Raw genomic sequence first — 25,437 nt, 5'->3', positions numbered from 1 at the left:
TAGCCTTAGAAATGCAAAGATTACACTGTCAACAGTAAGGAAAAAAAGTTTAGCAAAAAGGAAACTGTACTATCATATTAACAAAGAAAAGTACTTTGATGATAATCAGCAGTAATTTGATTTATGGTAAAGAATAGTGATGAAAAGAAAAAAAAAAACAAAATTTAATAACAGATTATAGGAAGATTTCCTAACAGACAGGTATTTAGATCATCTCATAGATTCTATGATTTTTATGGGATACAGAGGTGAATGTAAAAACAGATTCACACAAGAGTTAAAGATACATCAAATAAAAAGAGAAATAAGATTACTGAGAGGCATGGCTATTCTGCTCTAGACATTTTGTATTAATAAAAAGAAACCACCTAGCCCCAGCCCTTTCTATAGAGGTGAGGTTGAAAACAAGTATCCATCAGGAGTATATGCCTACAGTTTTCAGAAAATGTACATGTCAAAGTCTAGAAATTTAGAAATCACCAGGTAAATGATCAACATAAACTAGAGAAATTTTTCAAAATTTGGCTGAGAAGTTAATTGACATTAGTGACCAAATGAATTACCATTGTGCTTACTACAAAGTAATATTTATCCAAACACTGAACATTTTTAACAAATCAATTGCTTACATCAAATATTTAAACTGTTTCTAAATCTTGTGCCAAAACATCCATTGTCTAGAAATAATTCCCAGAAAATATTCAGTGAAATCAGGAACAACATGAACCCACAGTCTCCTCTAGGTCCTGTATTATTAAATTCTGCCACTCAACTAACAAGCTTCCCCAAATAATTTTATGTGCTCACGGTTCTAGTTCTCTTGCTTGTGTTTCCTCTTCGATCTATCCTCATATGTTTTCCTGTACCGTAACTCCATTAAACCAGATCTGTTAAAGCCACTACAGACAGATGATTTTAGGTGTATGGGGACAATTCACTCTGACTTCCCCTGAACGCGATTCTGTCTTTTGAACACTGTTCTTACCTATTTGCCCTTCTTTCTTCACTGGCCACTCATTTCAGTAACCTTTGCACATTTTGCTTCCCTGTTCTCCCTTTATATATTGAGGGTCTTCTCCATTTGTAACTCACAAAATCCATCCCAATGTCCTCGTTATTAGACGTGCAATAAGGAATCTCAAATTATTTCCTTCACCCATGGCATTTGTTGTTCATTCTAGGACCATGTACCCAACAGCCAACATAACTTCTGTACTTAATTCTCCCAGGTACCTTTAAAAAAGAGATCTACCCCCTTTTGTCCTTTGTAGTATCAGCTGTACCAAAGCTTCCAGTATGAAAACATCTCTGTGCTTTACTCCTTTTTATACTGTTTCAATTAAGGCAAATTAGTACAGTGTTTATGTTTCTTTTCTCATATATATGATGTTGTTTCAAGGCAGCAGGGACTGTGTATTTTTTCAAAGCAATTCCAAAATCTGATACTGTTATTTTTCTCTTTACACATGTCATGTGAGTGGAATAATAAAGTAAATAGTATTACTGTCCATTCTTCAACTTGGTTCAGAAAGCCAGTGTCTCAATATAGGGTAGAAAAAAACACTTTTATTTAACGCACATCTTAATAAAAGGTCTATAGGTAAAAATAAGGCATTTAAACAGCAAAAAATAGTAAAGAAGTAGACTTTATTATGATAAATGTACATATTTTAAAAATTTAATAGATAATAAGCGCAATATTTCTTGAAATGGAAATGTGAGCCTGATTTCCAATCTTAATACAATGTAAAAGTGAACACCTGCTATGTGAAAAGTATGTCTTATAAAAATAGGATACAATAATAAATAAATAAGTCAATAAATAAATAAATACATTCAGTAAATAAATAATATCAGAGCTGTCATCCCCTAAGAATCAATACCCTGGAGCGGAATGCGTTTCACATATACTTCCTTAATATATGAACAAAGTAGTTGCTGAATTAACTCATCAAGTTCCCTGATGTGACTAAAGCAGAAAGAAGAGCCTTTAGAAATGACCAAATACACATGTACAAGTGTGATGGGGCGATCAGTCAACGAGAACCATCTCAGGATGACGCCAGGTCTCCATCCTTGCTTCTTAAGCTTTCCTGCAAGTCTGCTGTTGACGAGAAGGCTCTCCTGATCTCCATTCTGACGAGTTCCCAGGCACAGCCACTGTGTTTCTTCTCGTCCAGGTAGAGACGGATTCTCTGGAAGTACCTCTTCAGCATCAGCGTTGGGCTGTCAGCCGTCAGGACAGAGTCTTCCTCTCCCATGGCCTGTACCAAGCAGGTCTCCAGGCCTTGCAGCTGCTGATGAAGGGCAGTGTGCAGTTCCTCCAGGAGGGTGTTGTTCCAGGCAGCAGAGGAGCGCGCTGTGTGGAGCAGGTTGAAGATCTGCTGCAGCATCTCGTGCAGGACAGACACGGTCTGGTTCTTCTGGAACTGGCTGCCGTTCACCACCTCCCGCGGGAACTGGAAGTCTCTTCTGTCCTTGAGACACAAGACAGGGGAGACCCTCCTCATCTGGTCCAGAAGCACCAAGGTCGTCCTGCTCAGCGGGACAGAGTTGTGAGGCAGGTCACAGCCCAGAGATCCAACAGGGCCATAGCTGCACAGCACCAGGGCCGTCAGCAGAGGGAGTAGCTGGGCCATGGGGAAATGAGGCTGCTGCTGTCCTGGCTGGGCTGGGGTCTGGGTGAACCTTGGACTCTAGGTTCTCTGAAGGCATTCTGGCTGTGCATGGCATTTATATCATACAGAAATGATTTTCATTTTCTGAACATAGAGAAATGTACTTTTACTTCCTGTTTTTGGCTTTCACTTGTATATTTTCCATGTGGCCTAATAAAATGAGATCAGGCCAAAATATTAATTTTTTCAATAAAGTTTCATTTTCCAGTAAATTTCAGATTTGCAAATAAAAATAGTGTTTGATCATTTAAAAAAGAAGCATCTTCTCCTAAAATCAGACGTGTATATATGTGTATAGATAGTTTCCCCTGCCTACATTTATTCATATATAAATATTGCTTCTCTTTATAGAACAAATTTTTAAACCTGATCCTAGGCTACATTTACTCCCTCTTTACTTAAGTAGAAATTCCTACAGGTTTCTCGACTGAAATAATTATTTCTCAGGGGCTTTTGTTTGCAATTTTACAGAAGAGACTGGTATTTATTAGTAAATGAGATTACCTGGTGTTTATTTACTTTCCAGAATACATTCATGTAGATCCATGGGATTAAGCTTCACTGGGGCCACAAGGTCATGACTAATGTGAACAATGACCCTTTTATCAACCATGTTCTTACTACAGATCTATGGCGTTCCTCACACAGTCATAACACCCATAGAAAATCTCTCTCGTGAAAATGAAATGTTAAGAAGGAATCAAAATGAAACGAAACAACTAGTACAACAGGAAACTGTGGTAGTGACGAGAAATCATAATGAAGTGAAGAATTCAATAGATCAAATGAAAAACACAATAGAGAGCCTTACAAACAGAATGGGTGAAGCAGAAGAGAGAATATCGGACTTAGAAGACAGAGAACAGGAAAGGATACAGTCAGACCAAAGAAAAGAAGAGGAAATTAGGAATCTAAAACATATTGTCAGGAATCTTCAAGATAACTATTAAAAAAACCCACATTCCCCCTGACTGTTAATGAACAACTTAATACATTATCCCTCTTAGTAGTTTTTTTGTCTGTTCTACTTAATATGACTGGTTTAATTCTGTAATTAATACACAGTTATTCTTAAGTGTTAAAAATTAACTGAAATGTGATCCCTGTTAAACATAAGAGTGGGAATAAGAGAGGGAAGAGATGTATAATTTGGGACATGCTCAAGCTGACTTGCCCAAAATGGTAGAGTTAAAAACATACCGGGGATTCCAATTCAATCCCATCAAGGTGGCATGTACCAATGCCATCTCACTAGTCCAAGTGATCAATTTCAGTTCACAATTGATCATAATGAAAGGACTAAGAGTCAAAGGGAGCACATAAACAAGTCCAGTACCTGCTAACACTAACCGATGGAATAAATAAAGGGGAGAGTGATCCAACATGGGAAGTGAGATACTCAGCAGACTCATAGAATGGCAGATGTCCTAAACAGCACTCTGGCCTCAGAATCAGCCCTAAAGGCATTCCGATCTGGCTGAAAAGCCTATGAGAGTATTTCAGGCATGGAAAGCCAAGACACTCTGGCAAAAGATCTCTGCGAGTGAGATCCCAGTGGAAAGAACAGGTCTTCAAAGAAGGAGGTACCTTTCTCTGAAGGGAGGAGAGAACCTCCACTTTGACTATGACCTTGTCTAAACAAGATAAGAATCGGAGAACTCAGAGGGCTTCCATAGCCTTGGAAACTCATGACTGGAGCATAGGGAGACTACTGATGCCATAGACAGGAGTGTCAATTGGTAAAGTCAACAACAGGAGTCACTGTGCACTTACTCCTCATGTAGGATCTCTGTCCTTAATGTGCTGTGCATGGAGATTTAATGCTATAACGAGTACCCAAACAATATATTTCACTTTGTGTTTCTATGGGGGTGCAAACTGTTGAAATCTTTACTTAATGTATACTAAACTGATCCTCTGTAAAAAAAAAAAAAAAAGAAAGAAAGAAAGAAAGAAATTATCAACTCCCAACTTGACTCTCACTGGGATTAAACATGACAATAGGTCTGATCTGATTTCATCATCATTTAAAAAAATCATCTATTATTTTTCACTTTATGTTTCTGTGTGGGAGCAAACTGTTGAAATCCTTACTTAATGTATACTAAGCTGATCTTCTGTATATTAAGATAATCGAAAATGAATCTTGATGTGAATGGAAGGGGAGAGGGAGTGGGAAAGGGGAGGGTAGTGGGTGGGAGGGACGGTATGTGGGGGAAGCCATTGTAATGCATAAATCGTACTTTGGAAATTTATATTCATTAAATAAAAGTTAAAAAAAAACCCACATTCCGGTTCTAGGAGTTTCTGAAGGCATGGTGAGGGAGAAAGGATTAGAAGGCCTTTTTAGTGAGATATTAGCAGAAAATTTCCCAGGTTTGGAGAAGGACACAGACATCCTAGTACAGGAAGCTCACAGAACCCCTAATAAACACGACCAAAAGAGATCCTCACCACGACACCTTGTAATTAAACTCTCCACAGTGAAACATAAAGAAAAGATCCTAAAATGTGCAAGAGAGAAACGTCAGATTACTCTCGGAGGATCTCCAATCACACTCTCAGCTGACTTCTCATCAGAAACCCTACAAGCTAGGAGGGAATGGCGAGATATAGCCCAGCTACTAAGAGAGAAAAACTGCCAACCCAGAATATTATATCCTGCAAAGCTATCATTTGTGAATGAAGGTGAAATAAAGACTTTCCATAGCAAACAGAAATTGAAAGAATTTGTCACCACTCGTCCAGCCATGCAAAAGATACTTAAAGATGTGTTACACACAGAAACACAGAAACACGGTCATCAATATGAAAGAAGGTAAAGGAAGGAAACCTCACAGCAAAAGATCACAGGGAATTCAAAGCATATATTAGAACTTATCTTTGGCAAATGGCAGGGCAAACTTACCACTTATCATTAGTCACATTGAACGTGAATGGCCTGAACTGTCCAGTTAAAAGACACCGATTGGCTGATTGGGTTAAGGAACAAAACCCATCTATTTGCTGCTTACAAGAAACACATCTTTCCAACAAAGATCCATACAGACTGAAAGTGAAAGGCTGGAAAAAGATATACCATGCCAACAGAAATGAAAAAAGAGCGGGCGTAGCCATCTTAATATCGGACAACATAAACTTTACCACAAAAACTGTTAAGAGAGACAAAGAGGGACGCTATATAATGATTAAGGGATCAATTCAACAGGAAGATATAACAATTATCAATGTATATGCACCTAACTACAGGGCACCAGTTTATTTAAAAGATTTGTTAAGGGACTTAAAGGGAGACTTAGACCCCAATACAATAGTACTGGGGGACTTCAATACTCCACTCTCAGAAATAGACAGATCAACAGGACAGAAGATCAACAAGGATACAGTAGATTTAAACGACACTATAGCCCAAATGGATCTAACAGATATCTACAGAACTTTCAATCCTACAGCTAAAGATTTTACATTCTTCTCAGCAGTACATGGAACCTTCTCTAGGATTGACCACATACTAGGCCATAAAGCACATCTCAGCAAATTCAAAAGAATTAGAATCATACCATGCAGCTTCTCAGACCATAAAGGAATGAGGTTGGAAATTAGCAACTCAGGAATCCCTAGAGCATACGCAAACACATGGAGATTGAACAATATGCTCCTGAATGAACAATGGGTCATAGAAGAAATTAAAAGAGAAGTCAAAAATTTTCTGGAAGAAAATGAGGATAACAGCACAACATACCAAAACTTCTGGGAAGCAGCAAAAGCAGTGTTAAGAGGAAAGTTTATATCAATAGGTGCCTACATCAAGAAATTGGAAAGGCACCAAATAGATGAGCTTTCGATTCACCTCAAGGATCTAGAAAACCTACAGCAAACCAGACCCAAATCTAGTAGGAGAAGAGAAATAATTAAAATCAGAAAAGAAATGAACAGGATTGAATCAAGAAAAACATTACAAAAAATCAGCCAAACGAGGAGCTGGTTTTTTGAAAAACTGCATAAAATTGAGACGCCATTGGCCCAACTAACTAAAAAAAGAAGAGAAAAGACCCAAATCAATAAAATCAGAGATGAAAAAGGAAACGTAACAACAGACACCACAGAAATAAAAAGAATCATCAGAAATTACTACAAGGACTTGTATGCCAGCAAACAGGGAAACCTATCAGAAATGGATAGATTCCTGGACACATGCAACCTACCTAAATTGAACCAGGAAGACATCGAAAACCTAAACAGACCCATAACCGAGACAGAAATTGAAACAGTAATAAAGGCCCTCCCAACAAAGAAAAGCCCAGGACCAGATGGATTCACTGCTGAATTCTACCAGACATTTAAAGAAGAACTGACTCCAATTCTTCTCAAACTATTCAGAACAATTGGAAAAGAGGGAGTCCTCCCAAATTCTTTCTATGAAGCCAGCATCACCTTAATTCCTAAGCCGGAAAAAGATGCAGCACTGAAAGAGAATTACAGACCAATCTCCCTGATGAACATAGATGCAAAAATCCTCAATAAAATTCTCGCCAATAGAATGCAACAACACATCAGAAAGATCATCCACCCAGACCAAGTGGGATTTATCCCTGGTATGCAGGGATGGTTTAATGTGCGCAAGACAATCAATGTGATACACCACAGTAACAGACTGCAGGAGAAAAACCATATGATTATCTCAATAGACGCAGAGAAAGCATTTGATGAAATACAACACCCGTTCATGATGAAAACTCTAAGAAAACTGGGTTTGGAAGGAACATTCCTCAATACAATCAAAGCAATCTATGAAAAACCCACAGCCAACATCCAATTGAATGGGGAAAAGTTGGAAGCATGTCCACTGAGATCTGGTACCAGACAGGGATGCCCACTCTGACCACTGCTATTCAATATAGTTCTGGAAGTTCTAGCCAGAGCTATTAGGCAAGAAAAAGAAATTAAAGGGATACAAATTGGGAAGGAAGAACTCAAACTATCCCTCTTTGCAGATGACATGATTCTGTATTTAGGGGACCCAAAGAACTCTACTAAGAGACTATTGGAACTCATAGAAGAGTTTGGCAAAGTAGCAGGGTATAAAATCAATGCACAAAAATCAACAGCCTTTGTATACACAGACAATGCCATGGCTGAGGAAGAACTTCTAAGATCAATCCCATTCACAATAGCTACAAAAACAATCAAATACCTTGGAATAAACTTAACCAAGGACGTTAAAGATCTCTACGATGAAAATTACAAAACCTTAAAGAAAGAAATAGAAGAGGATACCAAGAAATGGAAAAATCTTCCATGCTCATGGATTGGAAGAATCAATATCATCAAAATGTCCATTCTCCCAAAAGCAATTTATAGATTCAATGCAATACCAATCAAGATACTGAAGACCTTCTTCTCAGATCTGGAAAAAATGATGCTGAAATTTATATGGAGACACAGGAGACCTCGAATAGCTAAAGCAATCTTGTACAACAAAAACAAAGCTGGAGGCATCACAATACCAGATTTCAGGACATACTACAGGGCAGCTGTAATCAAAACAGCATGGTACTGGTACAGAAACAGATGGATAGACCAATGGAACAGAATTGAAACACCAGAAATCAATCCAAACATCTACAGCCAACTCACATTTGATTAAGGATCCAAAACCAATCCCTGGAGTATGGACAGTCTATTCAATAAATGGTGCTGGGAAAATTGGATTTCCACATGCAGAATCATAAAGCAAGACCCCTACCTTTCACCTTACACAAAAATCCACTCAACATGGATTAAAGACCTAAATCTATGACCTGACACCATCAAATTATTAGAGAGCATTAGAAAAACCCTGCAAGATATAGGTACTGGCAATGACTTCTTGGAAAACACTCCAGAAGCACAGGCAGTCAAAGCCAAAATTAACATTTGGGATTGCATCAAATTGAGAAGTTTCTGTACTGCAAAAGAAACAGTCAGGAAAGTGAGGAGACAACCGACAGAATGGGAAAATATATTTGCAAACTATGCAACTGATAAAGGGTTGATAACCAGAATCTACAAAGAAATCAAGAAACTCCACAGCATCAAAACAAACTACCCACTTAAGAGATGGGCCAAGGACCTCAATAGACATTTTTCAAAAGAGGAAATCCAAATGGCCAACAGACACATGAAAAAATGTTCAAGATCACTAGCAACCAGGGAAATGAAAATCAAAACCACAATGAGGTTCCACCTCACCCCAGTTAGAATGGCTCACATTCAGAAATCTACCAACAACAGATGCTGGAGAGGATGTGGGGAAAAAGGGACACTAACCCACTGTTGGTGGGAATGCAAACTGGTTAAGCCACTGTGGAAGTCAGTCTGGAGATTCCTCAGAAACCTGAATATAACCCTACCATTCAACCCAGCCATCCCACTCCTTGGAATTTACCCAAAGGAAATTAAATTGACAAACAAACAAGCAGTCTGCACATTAATGTTTATTGCAGCTCAATTCACAATAACTGAGACCTGGAACCAACCCAAATGCCCATCAACAGTAGACTGGATAAAGAAATTATGGGACATGTACTCTATAGAATACTATACAGCAGTCAAAAAGAACGAAACCCAGTCATTTGCAACAAGATGGAGGAATTTGGAAAACATCATGCTGAGTGAAATAAGCCAATCCCAAAGGAACAAATACCACTTGTTCTCCTTGATAGGTGACAACTAACTGAGCACCAAAAAGGAAACCTGTTAAAGTGAAATGAACACTATGAGAAACAGTGACTTGATCATCCCTCACCCTGACTGTTGATGAGCAGCTTAATATGTTATCCCTCTTAGTATTTTTTTTTGTTTGTTCTACTTAATACTTTTGGCTGAATACTGTAACCAATACACAATTCTTCTTAAGTGCTGAAACTTAACTGAAAAGTGATCACTGTTAAATATAAGAGTGGGAATAAGAGAGGGAAGAGATGTGCAATTCGGGACATGCTCAAGCTGACTTAACTCAAACAGTAGAGTTAGAAACATACCAGGGGATTCCAATTCAATCCCATCAAGGTGGCATGTACCAATGCCATCTCACTAGTCCCAGTGATCAATTTCTGTTCACAATTGATCATAATGATAGGACTAAGAACCAAAGGGATCACATAAACAAGACTAGTGTCTGCAAATACTAGCTGATAGAATCAAAAAGGGAGAGAATGATCCAACATGGGAAGTGAGATACACAGCAGACCCATAGAATGGCAAATGTCCTAACAGCACTCTGGCCTCATAATCAGCCCTTAAGGCATGCGGATCCGGCTGAAATGCCCATGAGAGTATTTCAGGCATGGAAAGCCAAGACACTCTGGGAGAAAAAAAAAATAACTAAATGAAAGATCTCCACGAGTGAGATCCCAGTGGAAAGAACGGGTCATCAAAGAAGGAGGTACATCTCTGAAGGGAGGAGAGAACTTCCACTTTGACCATGGCCTTGTCTAAATATGATCAGAGTCAGTGAACTCAGGGGGCTTCCATAGCCTTGGCAGCTCATGACAAGAGCCTAGGGTGATTACTGAGGCCATAAACAAGAGTGTCAATTTGTTAAGTCAACAACAGGAGTCACTGTGCACTTACTCCTCATGTAGGATCTTTGCTCTTAGTGTGCTGTACATTGAGATTTAATGCTATAAGTAGTACTCAAACAGTATTTTTCACTTTATGTTTCTGTGTGGGAGCAAACTGTTGAAATCTTTACTTAATGTATGCTAAACTGATCTTCCGTATATAAAGAGAATCAAAAATGAATCTTGATGTGAATGGAAGGGGAGAGGGAGTTGGAAAGGGGAGGGTTGCAGGTGGGAGGGACGTTATGGGAAGGAAGCCATTGTAATCCATATTCAGTACTTTGGAAATTTATATTCATTAAAGAAAAGTTAAAAAAAAAACATAGGAAAGACACACAAAAACCTATTTTTTATCTTGTTAATTGAAATTCTAAGGAAGCCTGTTAAGATTATCAGGAGCTCCACTTGCTGTCATTCAGGCTGAAGCCAGGGAGCATGCTGCACTGATGGCTCTAGGGCACCAGCCCAGCTCCCCAGACCCATCCAGGCCCTTGGAGTGCAAGGTAATACCTGAGCTTCTTAAAATTAATATATCTGCTTTATTATATTGTTGAAGAAAACAAAAATTCAATTTTACACTTTAATTGTTATATTTGCACCAATACTGATATACACATACTTGTATATGTATACATTTCTTTCATTCTTTTTTGTGTTTAAAAATTAAACTTCCATGTATAAAGGAGAACATGTGGTACTTGTCTTTCTGGATCTGGCTTATTTCACTCAACATGATGTCTTTGCTGCAAATGGTAGAATTTCATTGTTTTATAGTTGAATAATATTCCATTGTGTATATATGCAACATTTCTTTATCCATTCATCTAATAATGGACACCTTGGTTGGTTCCAAATTTTGGCTATTGTGAACAGTGCTGCTATGAATATGGTGTGGTGCACGTATCTCTTTGACACACTGTGTTCAAGTCTTTTGGGTATATACCTAGTAGTGGGATTGGTGGATCGTTTGGCAAGTCTATTTCTAGTTTGTAAAGAACTTGCCACACTGTTTTCCACAGTGGGGGCACTAATTCATATTCCCACCAACAATGTGAAAGTGTTCCTCTTTGTCCACATCCTTGTCAGCATCTGCCACTCTCTGTGTTTTGGATTTTAGCCATTCTTACAGGGGTGAGGTGATATCTCATTGTGGTTTTGAATTGCGTTTCCCTGATGGCTAGGGATGCAACGTACTCTTTAGGAAGAGTTAGCATGCCCTCAAACAGGAAGGTTTTCCTGGTTTCCCATGAAGTTTCACATCAAGTGTGCATATTCTCCTGCCTCCATGTGCCCCACAGGTCCTAAAGTCAGTGATTGCTCAGAAGGCTCTGGAAGGCTAGAGGCAAGAGACCCTTTCTCCCCTCATCCTGCTGTCCATTGCAGACATGTCTGTGAAACTGGGTTACTTCTCTTCTCAAAGAAACAAAAAGATAAAAAAAATTATTTCCATAGTTATCTCAGTTCCTTCCAGGAAAGCGCTTTTTTTTTTTTTCCTGTGTAGAACACGCCAGTGGAAGGAGACAGCCTTCTGCAACAACAGAATGGACCTTCTTGCCAAACTTGGCACTGTCTGTCTTTGCCAGTAGGTGGTGGCCTTCCCTTGAAAATCTTCTAGTAGTTCCCCGGGTATGATGGATCCTGCTTTTTCTTTCCTTTTAGTTACATCACTGTGACAGGGGCATTCCCTCATTCAACAATAGTTGTTTGTGTAACTCCTTATTGAAAAACGTTTCAACCGTGTGAAGACCTGGACAGTATCCCTCTGCATCACTTTAGGCAACTCCCAAAAATGTAGCCACAGAGAGATCAGACTGTCTTCCTTCCAGCCCCACACTCTGTCTCTGGGAATGCTTGCTATGGTGTGCTAGAAAGCCCTCCTATATATCTACTAGTTTTTGACCCCCCCAACACTATTTGGATCTAAAATGTATGGAATAATTTAGCATTTTCAATTTTCCTTCTGTAACATTTCATGTAAGTAAATTCTATAATATCTTTTGCTTCTTTCCCATTAAGTCTGACCATTTCAATTCAGCCAAAACTGTGTTTGCTTCATTCACCTGCATTTACGGATGGCAAATCCACATACTGTCACTTTCATCATCAACTTATAGATATCATACAAATGCAATGAATGAATAAGAAAATAAATAATCTGTTGGTTTAAAATACCAGGGTTTGAAATTTGTCTCTTGAAGAAAAAATTTCAGAAATTTTCATTCATATCAATGTATTAAATAAAGCAACTTACAATTTAATAAAATATAAATGTTTAATAAATTTTAACATAATTGAAAGTGAATATCTGCTCTGAAATATTCAAATAATATAAACATGACAACATGCAACAATAAATAGATAAATAAACAGACACAAATAAGTTCAGGGCTGTCATCTCTTAAAGACTGAATATTTTAAACACGGATTTCCTTAAAATACTGATAAAATATTTATAGAATTAACTCAAAAATTCAACAACTAAAAACGAAATAAGAGACTGTGGAAATATTGAAAGACACATTTGCAAGTGGGATGTGGCAGACAGTCAATGAGAATCAACTGCTGATGAATCCAGGTCTCCTTCCTTGCTTCTTAATCACTCTTGCAAGTCTCCTGTTGAAGAGAAGGCTCTCATGATTTCTGTTCTAACAATCTCCCAGGCACAGTCATTGTGTTTCTTCTCCTCCAGGTAGAGCGGATTCTCTGGAAGTACCTCTTCAGCAACAGTGTTGGGCTTTCTCGGTCACTCTGTCTGTGTGTCTGCCTCTCTGCCTCTTGAATAAAGATAGTTCATTCATTTGAAGGTACATTACAAGATTTTATAAAACATGTACTTTGGTTTAACATAACAGCCCTATAACTTTTCAACAGTAGTTTACACTTGGGGAACCAAACATTACAGAGGTCAGGTGAGTTGGTGTGTTACCTAGGATCATATATACAAACAGATAGAATGATTAATGCAAAATCCTATATTGGAGCCAAGGATGCATCCTATGTTTCATATTATGATTTCTGTTAATGTTTAAAAAATAATTAATTTGAGATGGAGCTGGAGCTGGAGCTGGAGCTGGAGCTGGAAATGGAGATGAAGAGAGAGAGAGAGAGAGAGAGAGAGAGAGATCATCTGTCCTGGGTCTTAACTCATCACTGCTATCTCACGGGATTTGTGTCAGCAGGAAACTGGAATCAGAAACCTGGGACTGTACTCCCTAACATCAAACCCAGGTACTCCAATGTGGGATGTGGGCATCCCAGCTGGCATCTTAACAGCTGGGCTAAATGCCTGCTTCTGTTCATTCTTTTAAAATTTAAATTCACAGACTCCAGAAGCTCTCTATCCCAGTTCTTTCTTATAATGGTGACTACAGTTGCACATCTTGTACAACACAAATTTATAGTTAAAATTTATTACTTTGCATTAATAATGTGTTCTTTGTTCTAGTTGTTAGCAGAAAGATTTTTATCCGGTTCTTGTTTATTTTTATTATGTGTCTTATTCTTTTTTTTAACTTTTATTTAATGAATATAAATTTCCAAAGTACGATTTATGCATTACAATGGCTTCCCCCACATACCGTCCCTCCCACCCACTACCCTCCCCTTTCCCACTCCCTCTCCCCTTCCATTCACATCAAGATTCATTTTTGATTATCTTAATATACAGAAGATCAGCTTAGTATACATTAAGTAAGGATTTCAACAGTTTGCTCTCACACAGAAACATAAAGTGAAAAATAATAGATGATGTTTTTTAAATGATGATGAAATCAGAGAAGACCTATTGTCATGTTTAATCCCAGTGAGAGTCAAGTTGGGAGTTGATAATTTCTTTTTCTTTTTTTTTTTTTTTTTTTTTTTTTTTTTTTTTTTTTTTACAGAGGATCAGTTTAGTATACATTAAGTAAAGATTTCAACAGTTTGCACCCCCATAGAAACACAAAGTGAAATATATTGTTTGAGTTCTTTAATATACATTATAATTAGCCAATAAGGAATATACAGATAAGTGTGTATGAGTGTCATGAAACAAAAACAAAAGTCCATTGTAGTGCAATATGAAGATGATTAATAAATAATATAGCAAATCATATTGCAAATGAGAAATGGAAATGGAATTTGCAGCCTTTGAAATGCAAATTTTACACTGTCAACAGTAAGGAAAAAAAGTTTAGCAACAAGGAAACTGTACTATCATATTAACAAAGAAAACTACTTTGATGATAATCAGCAGTAATTCGATTTATGGTAAAGAATAGCGATGAAAAGAAAAAAACAAAATTTAATAAAAGATTCTAGGATGATTTCCTAACAGAAAGTTATTTAGATCATCTCATAGATTCTATGATTTTTATGGGATACAGAGGTGAATGTAAAAACAGATTCATACAAGAGTCAAAGATATGTCAAATAAAAAGAGAAATAAGATTACTGAGAGGCATGGCTATTCTGCGCTAGACATTTTGTATTAATGAAAAGAAACCACCTAGCCCCAGCCCTTTCTATATAGGTGAGGTTGAAAACAAGTATCCATCAGGAGTATATGCCTAGAGTTTTCAGAAAATATACATGTCAAAGACTAGAAATTTAAAAATCACCAGGTAAATGATCAACATAAACTAGAGAAATTTTTCAAAATTTGGCTGAGAAGTTAATTGACATTAGTGACCAAATGAATTACCATTGTGCTTACTACAAAGTAATATTTATCCAAACACTGAACATTTTTAACAAATCAATTGCTTACATCAAATATTTAAATGTTTCTAAATCTTGTGCCAAAACATCCATTGTCTAGAAATAATTCCCAGAAAATATTCAGTGAAATCAGGAACAACATGAACCCACAGTCTCCTCTAGGTCCTGTATTATTAAATTCTACCACTCAACTAACAAGCTTCCCCAAATAATTTTATGAGCTCATGGTTCTAGTTCTCTTGCTTGTGTTTCCTCTTCAGTCTATCCTCATAAGTTTTCCTGTACCGTAACTCCATTAAACCAGATCTGTTAAAGCCACTACAGACAAGGCCGGCGCCGCGGCTCACTAGGCTAATCCTCCGCCTAGCGGCGCCGGCACACCGGGTTCTAGTCCCGGTCGGGGCGCCGGATTCTGTCCCAGTTGCCCCTCTTCCAGGCCAGCCCTCTGCTGTGGCCAGGGAGTGCAGTGGAGGATGGCCCAGGTGCTTGGGCCCTGCACCCCATGGGAGACCAGGAAAAGCACCTGGCTCCTGGCTCCTGCCACCAGATCAGCGCGGTGCGCCGGCCGCAGCGCGCTGGCCGCGGCGGCCATTGGAGGGTGAACCAACGGCAAAAGGAAGACCTTTCTCTCTGTCTCTCTCTCTCACTGTCCACTCTGCCTGTCAAAAAAAAAAAAAAAAAAAAAAGCCACTACAGACAGATGTTTTTAGGTTTATGGGGACAATTCACTCTGACTTCCCCTGAACGCGATTCTGTCTTTTGAACACTGTTCTTACCTATTTGCCCTTCTTTCTTCACTGGCCACTCATTTCAGTAACCTTTGCACATTTTGCTTCCCTGTTCTCCCTTTATATATTGAGGGTCTTCTCCATTTGTAACTCACAAAATCCATCCCAATGTCCTCGTTATTAGACGTGCAATAAGGAATCTCAAATTATTCCCTTCACCCATGGCATTTGTTGTTCATTCTAGGACCATGTACCCAACAGCCCACATAACTTCTGTACTTAATTCTCCCAGGTACCTTTAAAAAAGAGATCTACCCCCTTTTGTCCTTTGTAGTATCAGCTGTACCAAAGCTTCCAGTATGAAAACATCTCTGTGCTTTACTCCTTTTTATACTGTTTCAATTAAGGGAAATTAGTACAGTGTTTGTTTCTTTTCTTATATATATGATGATGTTTCAAGGCAGCAGGGACTGTGTATTTTTTCAAAGCAATTCCAAAATCTGATACTGTTATTTTTCTCTTTACACATGTCATGTGAGTGGAATAATAAAGTAAATAGTATTACTGTCCATTCTTCAACTTGGTTCAGAAAGCCAGTGTCTGAATATAGGGTAGAAAAAAAAAAACTTTTATTTAATGCACATCTTAATAAAAGGTCTATAGGTAAAAATAAGGCATTTAAACAGCAAAAAATAGTAAAGAAGTAGACTTTATTATGATAAATGTACATAACTTTAAAAAATTTAATAGATAATAAATACAATATTTCTTGAAATGGAAATGTGAGCCTGATTTCCAATCTTAATACAATGTAAAAGTGAACATCTGCTATGTGAAAAGTATGTCTTATAAAAATAGGATACAATAATAAATAAATAAGTAAATAAATAAATAAATACATTCAGTAAATAAATAATATCAGAGCTGTCATCCCCTAGGAATCAATACCCCGGAGCGGAATGCGTTTCACATATACTTCCTTAATATATGAAGAAAGTAATTTGCTGAATTAATTCAACAAGTTCCCTGATGTGACTAAAGCAGAACGAAGAGCCTTTAGAAATGACCAAATACACATGTACAAGTGTGATGGGGCAATCAGTCAACGAGAACCACCTCAGGATGACGCCAGGTCTCCATCCTTGCTTCTTAAGCTTTCCTGCAAGTCTGCTGTTGACGAGAAGGCTCTCCTGATCTCCATTCTGACGAGTTCCCAGGCACAGCCACTGTGTTTCTTCTCGTCCAGGTAGAGACGGATTCTCTGGAAGTACCTCTTCAGCATCAGCGTTGGGCTGTCAGCCGTCAGGACAGAGTCTTCCTCTCCCATGGCCTGTACCAAGCAGGTCTCCAGGCCTTGCAGCTGCTGATGAAGGGCAGTGTGCAGTTCCTCCAGGAGGGTGTTGTTCCAGGCAGCAGAGGAGCGCGCTGTGTGGAGCAGGTTGAAGATCTGCTGCAGCATCTCGTGCAGGACAGACACGGTCTGGTTCTTCTGGAACTGGCTGCCGTTCACCACCTCCCGCGGGAACTGGAAGTCTCTTCTGTCCTTGAGACACAAGACAGGGGAGACCCTCCTCATCTGGTCCAGAAGCACCAAGGTCGTCCTGCTCAGCGGGACAGAGTTGTGAGGCAGGTCACAGCCCAGAGATCCAACAGGGCCATAGCTGCACAGCACCAGGGCCGTCAGCAGAGGGAGTAGCTGGGCCATGGGGAAATGAGGCTGCTGCTGTCCTGGCTGGGCTGGGGTCTGGGTGAACCTTGGACTCTAGGTTCTCTGAAGGCATTCTGGCTGTGCATGGCATTTATATCATACAGAAATGATTTTCATTTTCTGAACATAGAGAAATGTACTTTTACTTCCTGTTTTTGGCTTTCACTTGTATATTTTCCATGTGGCCTAATAAAATGAGATCAGGCCAAAATATTAATTTTTTCAATAAAGTTTCATTTTCCAGTAAATTTCAGATTTGCAAATAAAAATAGTGTTTGATCATTTAAAAAAGAAGCATCTTCTCCTAAAATCAGACGTGTATATATGTGTATAGATAGTTTCCCCTGCCTACATTTATTCATATATAAATATTGCTTCTCTTTATAGAACAAATTTTTAAACCTGATCCTAGGCTACATTTACTCCCTCTTTACTTAAGTAGAAATTCCTACAGGTTTCTCGACTGAAATAATTATTTCTCAGGGGCTTTTGTTTGCAATTTTACAGAAGAGACTGGTATTTATTAGTAAATGAGATTACCTGGTGTTTATTTACTTTCCAGAATACATTCATGTAGATCCATGGGATTAAGCTTCACTGGGGCCACAAGGTCATGACTAATGTGGACAATGACCCTTTTATCAACCATGTTCTTACTGCAGATCTATGGCGTTCCTCACACAGTCATAACACCCATAGAAAATCTCTCTCGTGAAAATGAAATGTTAAGAAGGAATCAAAATGAAACGAAACAACTAGTACAACAGGAAACTGTGATAGTGACGAGAAATCATAATGAAGTGAAGAATTCAATAGATCAAATGAAAAACACAATAGAGAGCCTTACAAACAGAATGGGTGAAGCAGAAGAGAGAATATCGGACTTAGAAGACAGAGAACAGGAAAGGATACAGTCAGACCAAAGAAAAGAAGAGGAAATTAGAAATCTAAAACATATTGTCAGGAATCTTCAAGATAACTATTAAAAAAACCCACATTCCCCCTGACTGTTAATGAACAACTTAATACATTATCCCTCTTAGTAGTTTTTTTGTCTGTTCTACTTAATATGACTGGTTTAATTCTGTAATTAATACACAGTTATTCTTAAGTGTTAAAAATTAACTGAAATGTGATCCCTGTTAAACATAAGAGTGGGAATAAGAGAGGGAAGAGATGTATAATTTGGGACATGCTCAAGCTGACTTGCCCAAAATGGTAGAGTTAAAAACATACCAGGGGATTCCAATTCAATCCCATCAAGGTGGCATGTACCAATGCCATCTCACTATTCCAAGTGATCAATTTCAGTTCACAATTGATCATAATGAAAGGACTAAGAGTCAAAGGGAGCACATAAACAAGTCCAGTACCTGCTAACACTAACCGATGGAATAAATAAAGGGGAGAGTGATCCAACATGGGAAGTGAGATACTCAGCAGACTCATAGAATGGCAGATGTCCTAAACAGCACTCTGGCCTCAGAATCAGCCCTAAAGGCATTCCGATCTGGCTGAAAAGCCTATGAGAGTATTTCAGGCATGGAAAGCCAAGACACTCTGGCAAAAGATCTCTGCGAGTGAGATCCCAGTGGAAAGAACAGGTCTTCAAAGAAGGAGGTACCTTTCTCTGAAGGGAGGAGAGAACCTCCACTTTGACTATGACCTTGTCTAAACAAGATAAGAATCGGAGAACTCAGAGGGCTTCCATAGCCTTGGAAACTCATGACTGGAGCATAGGGAGACTACTGATGCCATAGACAGGAGTGTCAATTGGTAAAGTCAACAACAGGAGTCACTGTGCACTTACTCCTCATGTAGGATCTCTGTCCTTAATGTGCTGTGCATGGAGATTTAATGCTATAACGAGTACCCAAACAATATATTTCACTTTGTGTTTCTATGGGGGTGCAAACTGTTGAAATCTTTACTTAATGTATACTAAACTGATCCTCTGTAAAAAAAAAAAAAAAAGAAAGAAAGAAAGAAAGAAATTATCAACTCCCAACTTGACTCTCACTGGGATTAAACATGACAATAGGTCTGATCTGATTTCATCATCATTTAAAAAAATCATCTATTATTTTTCACTTTATGTTTCTGTGTGGGAGCAAACTGTTGAAATCCTTACTTAATGTATACTAAGCTGATCTTCTGTATATTAAGATAATCGAAAATGAATCTTGATGTGAATGGAAGGGGAGAGGGAGTGGGAAAGGGGAGGGTAGTGGGTGGGAGGGACGGTATGTGGGGGAAGCCATTGTAATGCATAAATCGTACTTTGGAAATTTATATTCATTAAATAAAAGTTAAAAAAAAACCCACATTCCGGTTCTAGGAGTTTCTGAAGGCATGGTGAGGGAGAAAGGATTAGAAGGCCTTTTTAGTGAGATATTAGCAGAAAATTTCCCAGGTTTGGAGAAGGACACAGACATCCTAGTACAGGAAGCTCACAGAACCCCTAATAAACACGACCAAAAGAGATCCTCACCACGACACCTTGTAATTAAACTCTCCACAGTGAAACATAAAGAAAAGATCCTAAAATGTGCAAGAGAGAAACGTCAGATTACTCTCGGAGGATCTCCAATCACACTCTCAGCTGACTTCTCATCAGAAACCCTACAAGCTAGGAGGGAATGGCGAGATATAGCCCAGCTACTAAGAGAGAAAAACTGCCAACCCAGAATATTATATCCTGCAAAGCTATCATTTGTGAATGAAGGTGAAATAAAGACTTTCCATAGCAAACAGAAATTGAAAGAATTTGTCACCACTCGTCCAGCCATGCAAAAGATACTTAAAGATGTGTTACACACAGAAACACAGAAACACGGTCATCAATATGAAAGAAGGTAAAGGAAGGAAACCTCACAGCAAAAGATCACAGGGAATTCAAAGCATATATTAGAACTTATCTTTGGCAAATGGCAGGGCAAACTTACCACTTATCATTAGTCACATTGAACGTGAATGGCCTGAACTGTCCAGTTAAAAGACACCGATTGGCTGATTGGGTTAAGGAACAAAACCCATCTATTTGCTGCTTACAAGAAACACATCTTTCCAACAAAGATCCATACAGACTGAAAGTGAAAGGCTGGAAAAAGATATACCATGCCAACAGAAATGAAAAAAGAGCGGGCGTAGCCATCTTAATATCGGACAACATAAACTTTACCACAAAAACTGTTAAGAGAGACAAAGAGGGACGCTATATAATGATTAAGGGATCAATTCAACAGGAAGATATAACAATTATCAATGTATATGCACCTAACTACAGGGCACCAGTTTATTTAAAAGATTTGTTAAGGGACTTAAAGGGAGACTTAGACCCCAATACAATAGTACTGGGGGACTTCAATACTCCACTCTCAGAAATAGACAGATCAACAGGACAGAAGATCAACAAGGATACAGTAGATTTAAACGACACTATAGCCCAAATGGATCTAACAGATATCTACAGAACTTTCAATCCTACAGCTAAAGATTTTACATTCTTCTCAGCAGTACATGGAACCTTCTCTAGGATTGACCACATACTAGGCCATAAAGCACATCTCAGCAAATTCAAAAGAATTAGAATCATACCATGCAGCTTCTCAGACCATAAAGGAATGAGGTTGGAAATTAGCAACTCAGGAATCCCTAGAGCATACACAAACACATGGAGATTGAACAATATGCTCCTGAATGAACAATGGGTCATAGAAGAAATTAAAAGAGAAGTCAAAAATTTTCTGGAAGAAAATGAGGATAACAGCACAACATACCAAAACTTCTGGGAAGCAGCAAAAGCAGTGTTAAGAGGAAAGTTTATATCAATAGGTGCCTACATCAAGAAATTGGAAAGGCACCAAATAGATGAGCTTTCGATTCACCTCAAGGATCTAGAAAACCTACAGCAAACCAGACCCAAATCTAGTAGGAGAAGAGAAATAATTAAAATCAGAAAAGAAATGAACAGGATTGAATCAAGAAAAACATTACAAAAAATCAGCCAAACGAGGAGCTGGTTTTTTGAAAAACTGCATAAAATTGAGACGCCATTGGCCCAACTAACTAAAAAAAGAAGAGAAAAGACCCAAATCAATAAAATCAGAGATGAAAAAGGAAACGTAACAACAGACACCACAGAAATAAAAAGAATCATCAGAAATTACTACAAGGACTTGTATGCCAGCAAACAGGGAAACCTATCAGAAATGGATAGATTCCTGGACACATGCAACCTACCTAAATTGAACCAGGAAGACATCGAAAACCTAAACAGACCCATAACCGAGACAGAAATTGAAACAGTAATAAAGGCCCTCCCAACAAAGAAAAGCCCAGGACCAGATGGATTCACTGCTGAATTCTACCAGACATTTAAAGAAGAACTGACTCCAATTCTTCTCAAACTATTCAGAACAATTGGAAAAGAGGGAGTCCTCCCAAATTCTTTCTATGAAGCCAGCATCACCTTAATTCCTAAGCCGGAAAAAGATGCAGCACTGAAAGAGAATTACAGACCAATCTCCCTGATGAACATAGATGCAAAAATCCTCAATAAAATTCTCGCCAATAGAATGCAACAACACATCAGAAAGATCATCCACCCAGACCAAGTGGGATTTATCCCTGGTATGCAGGGATGGTTTAATGTGCGCAAGACAATCAATGTGATACACCACAGTAACAGACTGCAGGAGAAAAACCATATGATTATCTCAATAGACGCAGAGAAAGCATTTGATGAAATACAACACCCGTTCATGATGAAAACTCTAAGAAAACTGGGTTTGGAAGGAACATTCCTCAATACAATCAAAGCAATCTATGAAAAACCCACAGCCAACATCCAATTGAATGGGGAAAAGTTGGAAGCATGTCCACTGAGATCTGGTACCAGACAGGGATGCCCACTCTGACCACTGCTATTCAATATAGTTCTGGAAGTTCTAGCCAGAGCTATTAGGCAAGAAAAAGAAATTAAAGGGATACAAATTGGGAAGGAAGAACTCAAACTATCCCTCTTTGCAGATGACATGATTCTGTATTTAGGGGACCCAAAGAACTCTACTAAGAGACTATTGGAACTCATAGAAGAGTTTGGCAAAGTAGCAGGGTATAAAATCAATGCACAAAAATCAACAGCCTTTGTATACACAGACAATGCCATGGCTGAGGAAGAACTTCTAAGATCAATCCCATTCACAATAGCTACAAAAACAATCAAATACCTTGGAATAAACTTAACCAAGGACGTTAAAGATCTCTACGATGAAAATTACAAAACCTTAAAGAAAGAAATAGAAGAGGATACCAAGAAATGGAAAAATCTTCCATGCTCATGGATTGGAAGAATCAATATCATCAAAATGTCCATTCTCCCAAAAGCAATTTATAGATTCAATGCAATACCAATCAAGATACTGAAGACCTTCTTCTCAGATCTGGAAAAAATGATGCTGAAATTTATATGGAGACACAGGAGACCTCGAATAGCTAAAGCAATCTTGTACAACAAAAACAAAGCTGGAGGCATCACAATACCAGATTTCAGGACATACTACAGGGCAGCTGTAATCAAAACAGCATGGTACTGGTACAGAAACAGATGGATAGACCAATGGAACAGAATTGAAACACCAGAAATCAATCCAAACATCTACAGCCAACTCACATTTGATTAAGGATCCAAAACCAATCCCTGGAGTATGGACAGTCTATTCAATAAATGGTGCTGGGAAAATTGGATTTCCACATGCAGAATCATAAAGCAAGACCCCTACCTTTCACCTTACACAAAAATCCACTCAACATGGATTAAAGACCTAAATCTATGACCTGACACCATCAAATTATTAGAGAGCATTAGAAAAACCCTGCAAGATATAGGTACTGGCAATGACTTCTTGGAAAACACTCCAGAAGCACAGGCAGTCAAAGCCAAAATTAACATTTGGGATTGCATCAAATTGAGAAGTTTCTGTACTGCAAAAGAAACAGTCAGGAAAGTGAGGAGACAACCGACAGAATGGGAAAATATATTTGCAAACTATGCAACTGATAAAGGGTTGATAACCAGAATCTACAAAGAAATCAAGAAACTCCACAGCATCAAAACAAACTACCCACTTAAGAGATGGGCCAAGGACCTCAATAGACATTTTTCAAAAGAGGAAATCCAAATGGCCAACAGACACATGAAAAAATGTTCAAGATCACTAGCAACCAGGGAAATGAAAATCAAAACCACAATGAGGTTCCACCTCACCCCAGTTAGAATGGCTCACATTCAGAAATCTACCAACAACAGATGCTGGAGAGGATGTGGGGAAAAAGGGACACTAACCCACTGTTGGTGGGAATGCAAACTGGTTAAGCCACTGTGGAAGTCAGTCTGGAGATTCCTCAGAAACCTGAATATAACCCTACCATTCAACCCAGCCATCCCACTCCTTGGAATTTACCCAAAGGAAATTAAATTGACAAACAAACAAGCAGTCTGCACATTAATGTTTATTGCAGCTCAATTCACAATAACTGAGACCTGGAACCAACCCAAATGCCCATCAACAGTAGACTGGATAAAGAAATTATGGGACATGTACTCTATAGAATACTATACAGCAGTCAAAAAGAACGAAACCCAGTCATTTGCAACAAGATGGAGGAATTTGGAAAACATCATGCTGAGTGAAATAAGCCAATCCCAAAGGAACAAATACCACTTGTTCTCCTTGATAGGTGACAACTAACTGAGCACCAAAAAGGAAACCTGTTAAAGTGAAATGAACACTATGAGAAACAGTGACTTGATCATCCCTCACCCTGACTGTTGATGAGCAGCTTAATATGTTATCCCTCTTAGTATTTTTTTTTGTTTGTTCTACTTAATACTTTTGGCTGAATACTGTAACCAATACACAATTCTTCTTAAGTGCTGAAACTTAACTGAAAAGTGATCACTGTTAAATATAAGAGTGGGAATAAGAGAGGGAAGAGATGTGCAATTCGGGACATGCTCAAGCTGACTTAACTCAAACAGTAGAGTTAGAAACATACCAGGGGATTCCAATTCAATCCCATCAAGGTGGCATGTACCAATGCCATCTCACTAGTCCCAGTGATCAATTTCTGTTCACAATTGATCATAATGATAGGACTAAGAACCAAAGGGATCACATAAACAAGACTAGTGTCTGCAAATACTAGCTGATAGAATCAAAAAGGGAGAGAATGATCCAACATGGGAAGTGAGATACACAGCAGACCCATAGAATGGCAAATGTCCTAACAGCACTCTGGCCTCATAATCAGCCCTTAAGGCATGCGGATCCGGCTGAAATGCCCATGAGAGTATTTCAGGCATGGAAAGCCAAGACACTCTGGGAGAAAAAAAAAATAACTAAATGAAAGATCTCCACGAGTGAGATCCCAGTGGAAAGAACGGGTCATCAAAGAAGGAGGTACATCTCTGAAGGGAGGAGAGAACTTCCACTTTGACCATGGCCTTGTCTAAATATGATCAGAGTCAGTGAACTCAGGGGGCTTCCATAGCCTTGGCAGCTCATGACAAGAGCCTAGGGTGATTACTGAGGCCATAAACAAGAGTGTCAATTTGTTAAGTCAACAACAGGAGTCACTGTGCACTTACTCCTCATGTAGGATCTTTGCTCTTAGTGTGCTGTACATTGAGATTTAATGCTATAAGTAGTACTCAAACAGTATTTTTCACTTTATGTTTCTGTGTGGGAGCAAACTGTTGAAATCTTTACTTAATGTATGCTAAACTGATCTTCCGTATATAAAGAGAATCAAAAATGAATCTTGATGTGAATGGAAGGGGAGAGGGAGTTGGAAAGGGGAGGGTTGCAGGTGGGAGGGACGTTATGGGAAGGAAGCCATTGTAATCCATATTCAGTACTTTGGAAATTTATATTCATTAAAGAAAAGTTAAAAAAAAAACATAGGAAAGACACACAAAAACCTATTTTTTATCTTGTTAATTGAAATTCTAAGGAAGC

General features: G+C 38.5%; 2 protein-coding genes across 2 annotated transcripts; both read right to left on the bottom strand.

Moving 5' to 3' along the window:
* Window positions 1–2,020: 2,020 nt before the first annotated feature.
* Window positions 2,021–2,639, bottom strand: LOC138846709 (interferon omega-1-like). Its single transcript, XM_070063250.1, has one exon. The coding sequence runs from the start codon at window positions 2,637–2,639 to the stop codon at window positions 2,052–2,054; it is 588 nt and encodes a 195-aa protein (XP_069919351.1). The 3' UTR covers window positions 2,021–2,051.
* A 14,186-nt stretch (window positions 2,640–16,825) lies between these two features.
* On the bottom strand, window positions 16,826–17,413 carry LOC100353640 (interferon omega-1-like). The gene has a single exon (XM_002708057.5). It carries the CDS (start codon window positions 17,411–17,413, stop codon window positions 16,826–16,828), a length of 588 nt encoding a protein of 195 aa, XP_002708103.1.
* Window positions 17,414–25,437: the final 8,024 nt, after the last annotated feature.

Source organism: Oryctolagus cuniculus, chromosome 1, assembly GCF_964237555.1.
Source record: "Oryctolagus cuniculus chromosome 1, mOryCun1.1, whole genome shotgun sequence".
Taxonomy (NCBI): domain Eukaryota; kingdom Metazoa; phylum Chordata; class Mammalia; order Lagomorpha; family Leporidae; genus Oryctolagus; species Oryctolagus cuniculus.
The sequence above is the reverse complement of the archived record's forward strand: the minus strand, read 5'-3'. Positions and strand labels throughout refer to the sequence as shown.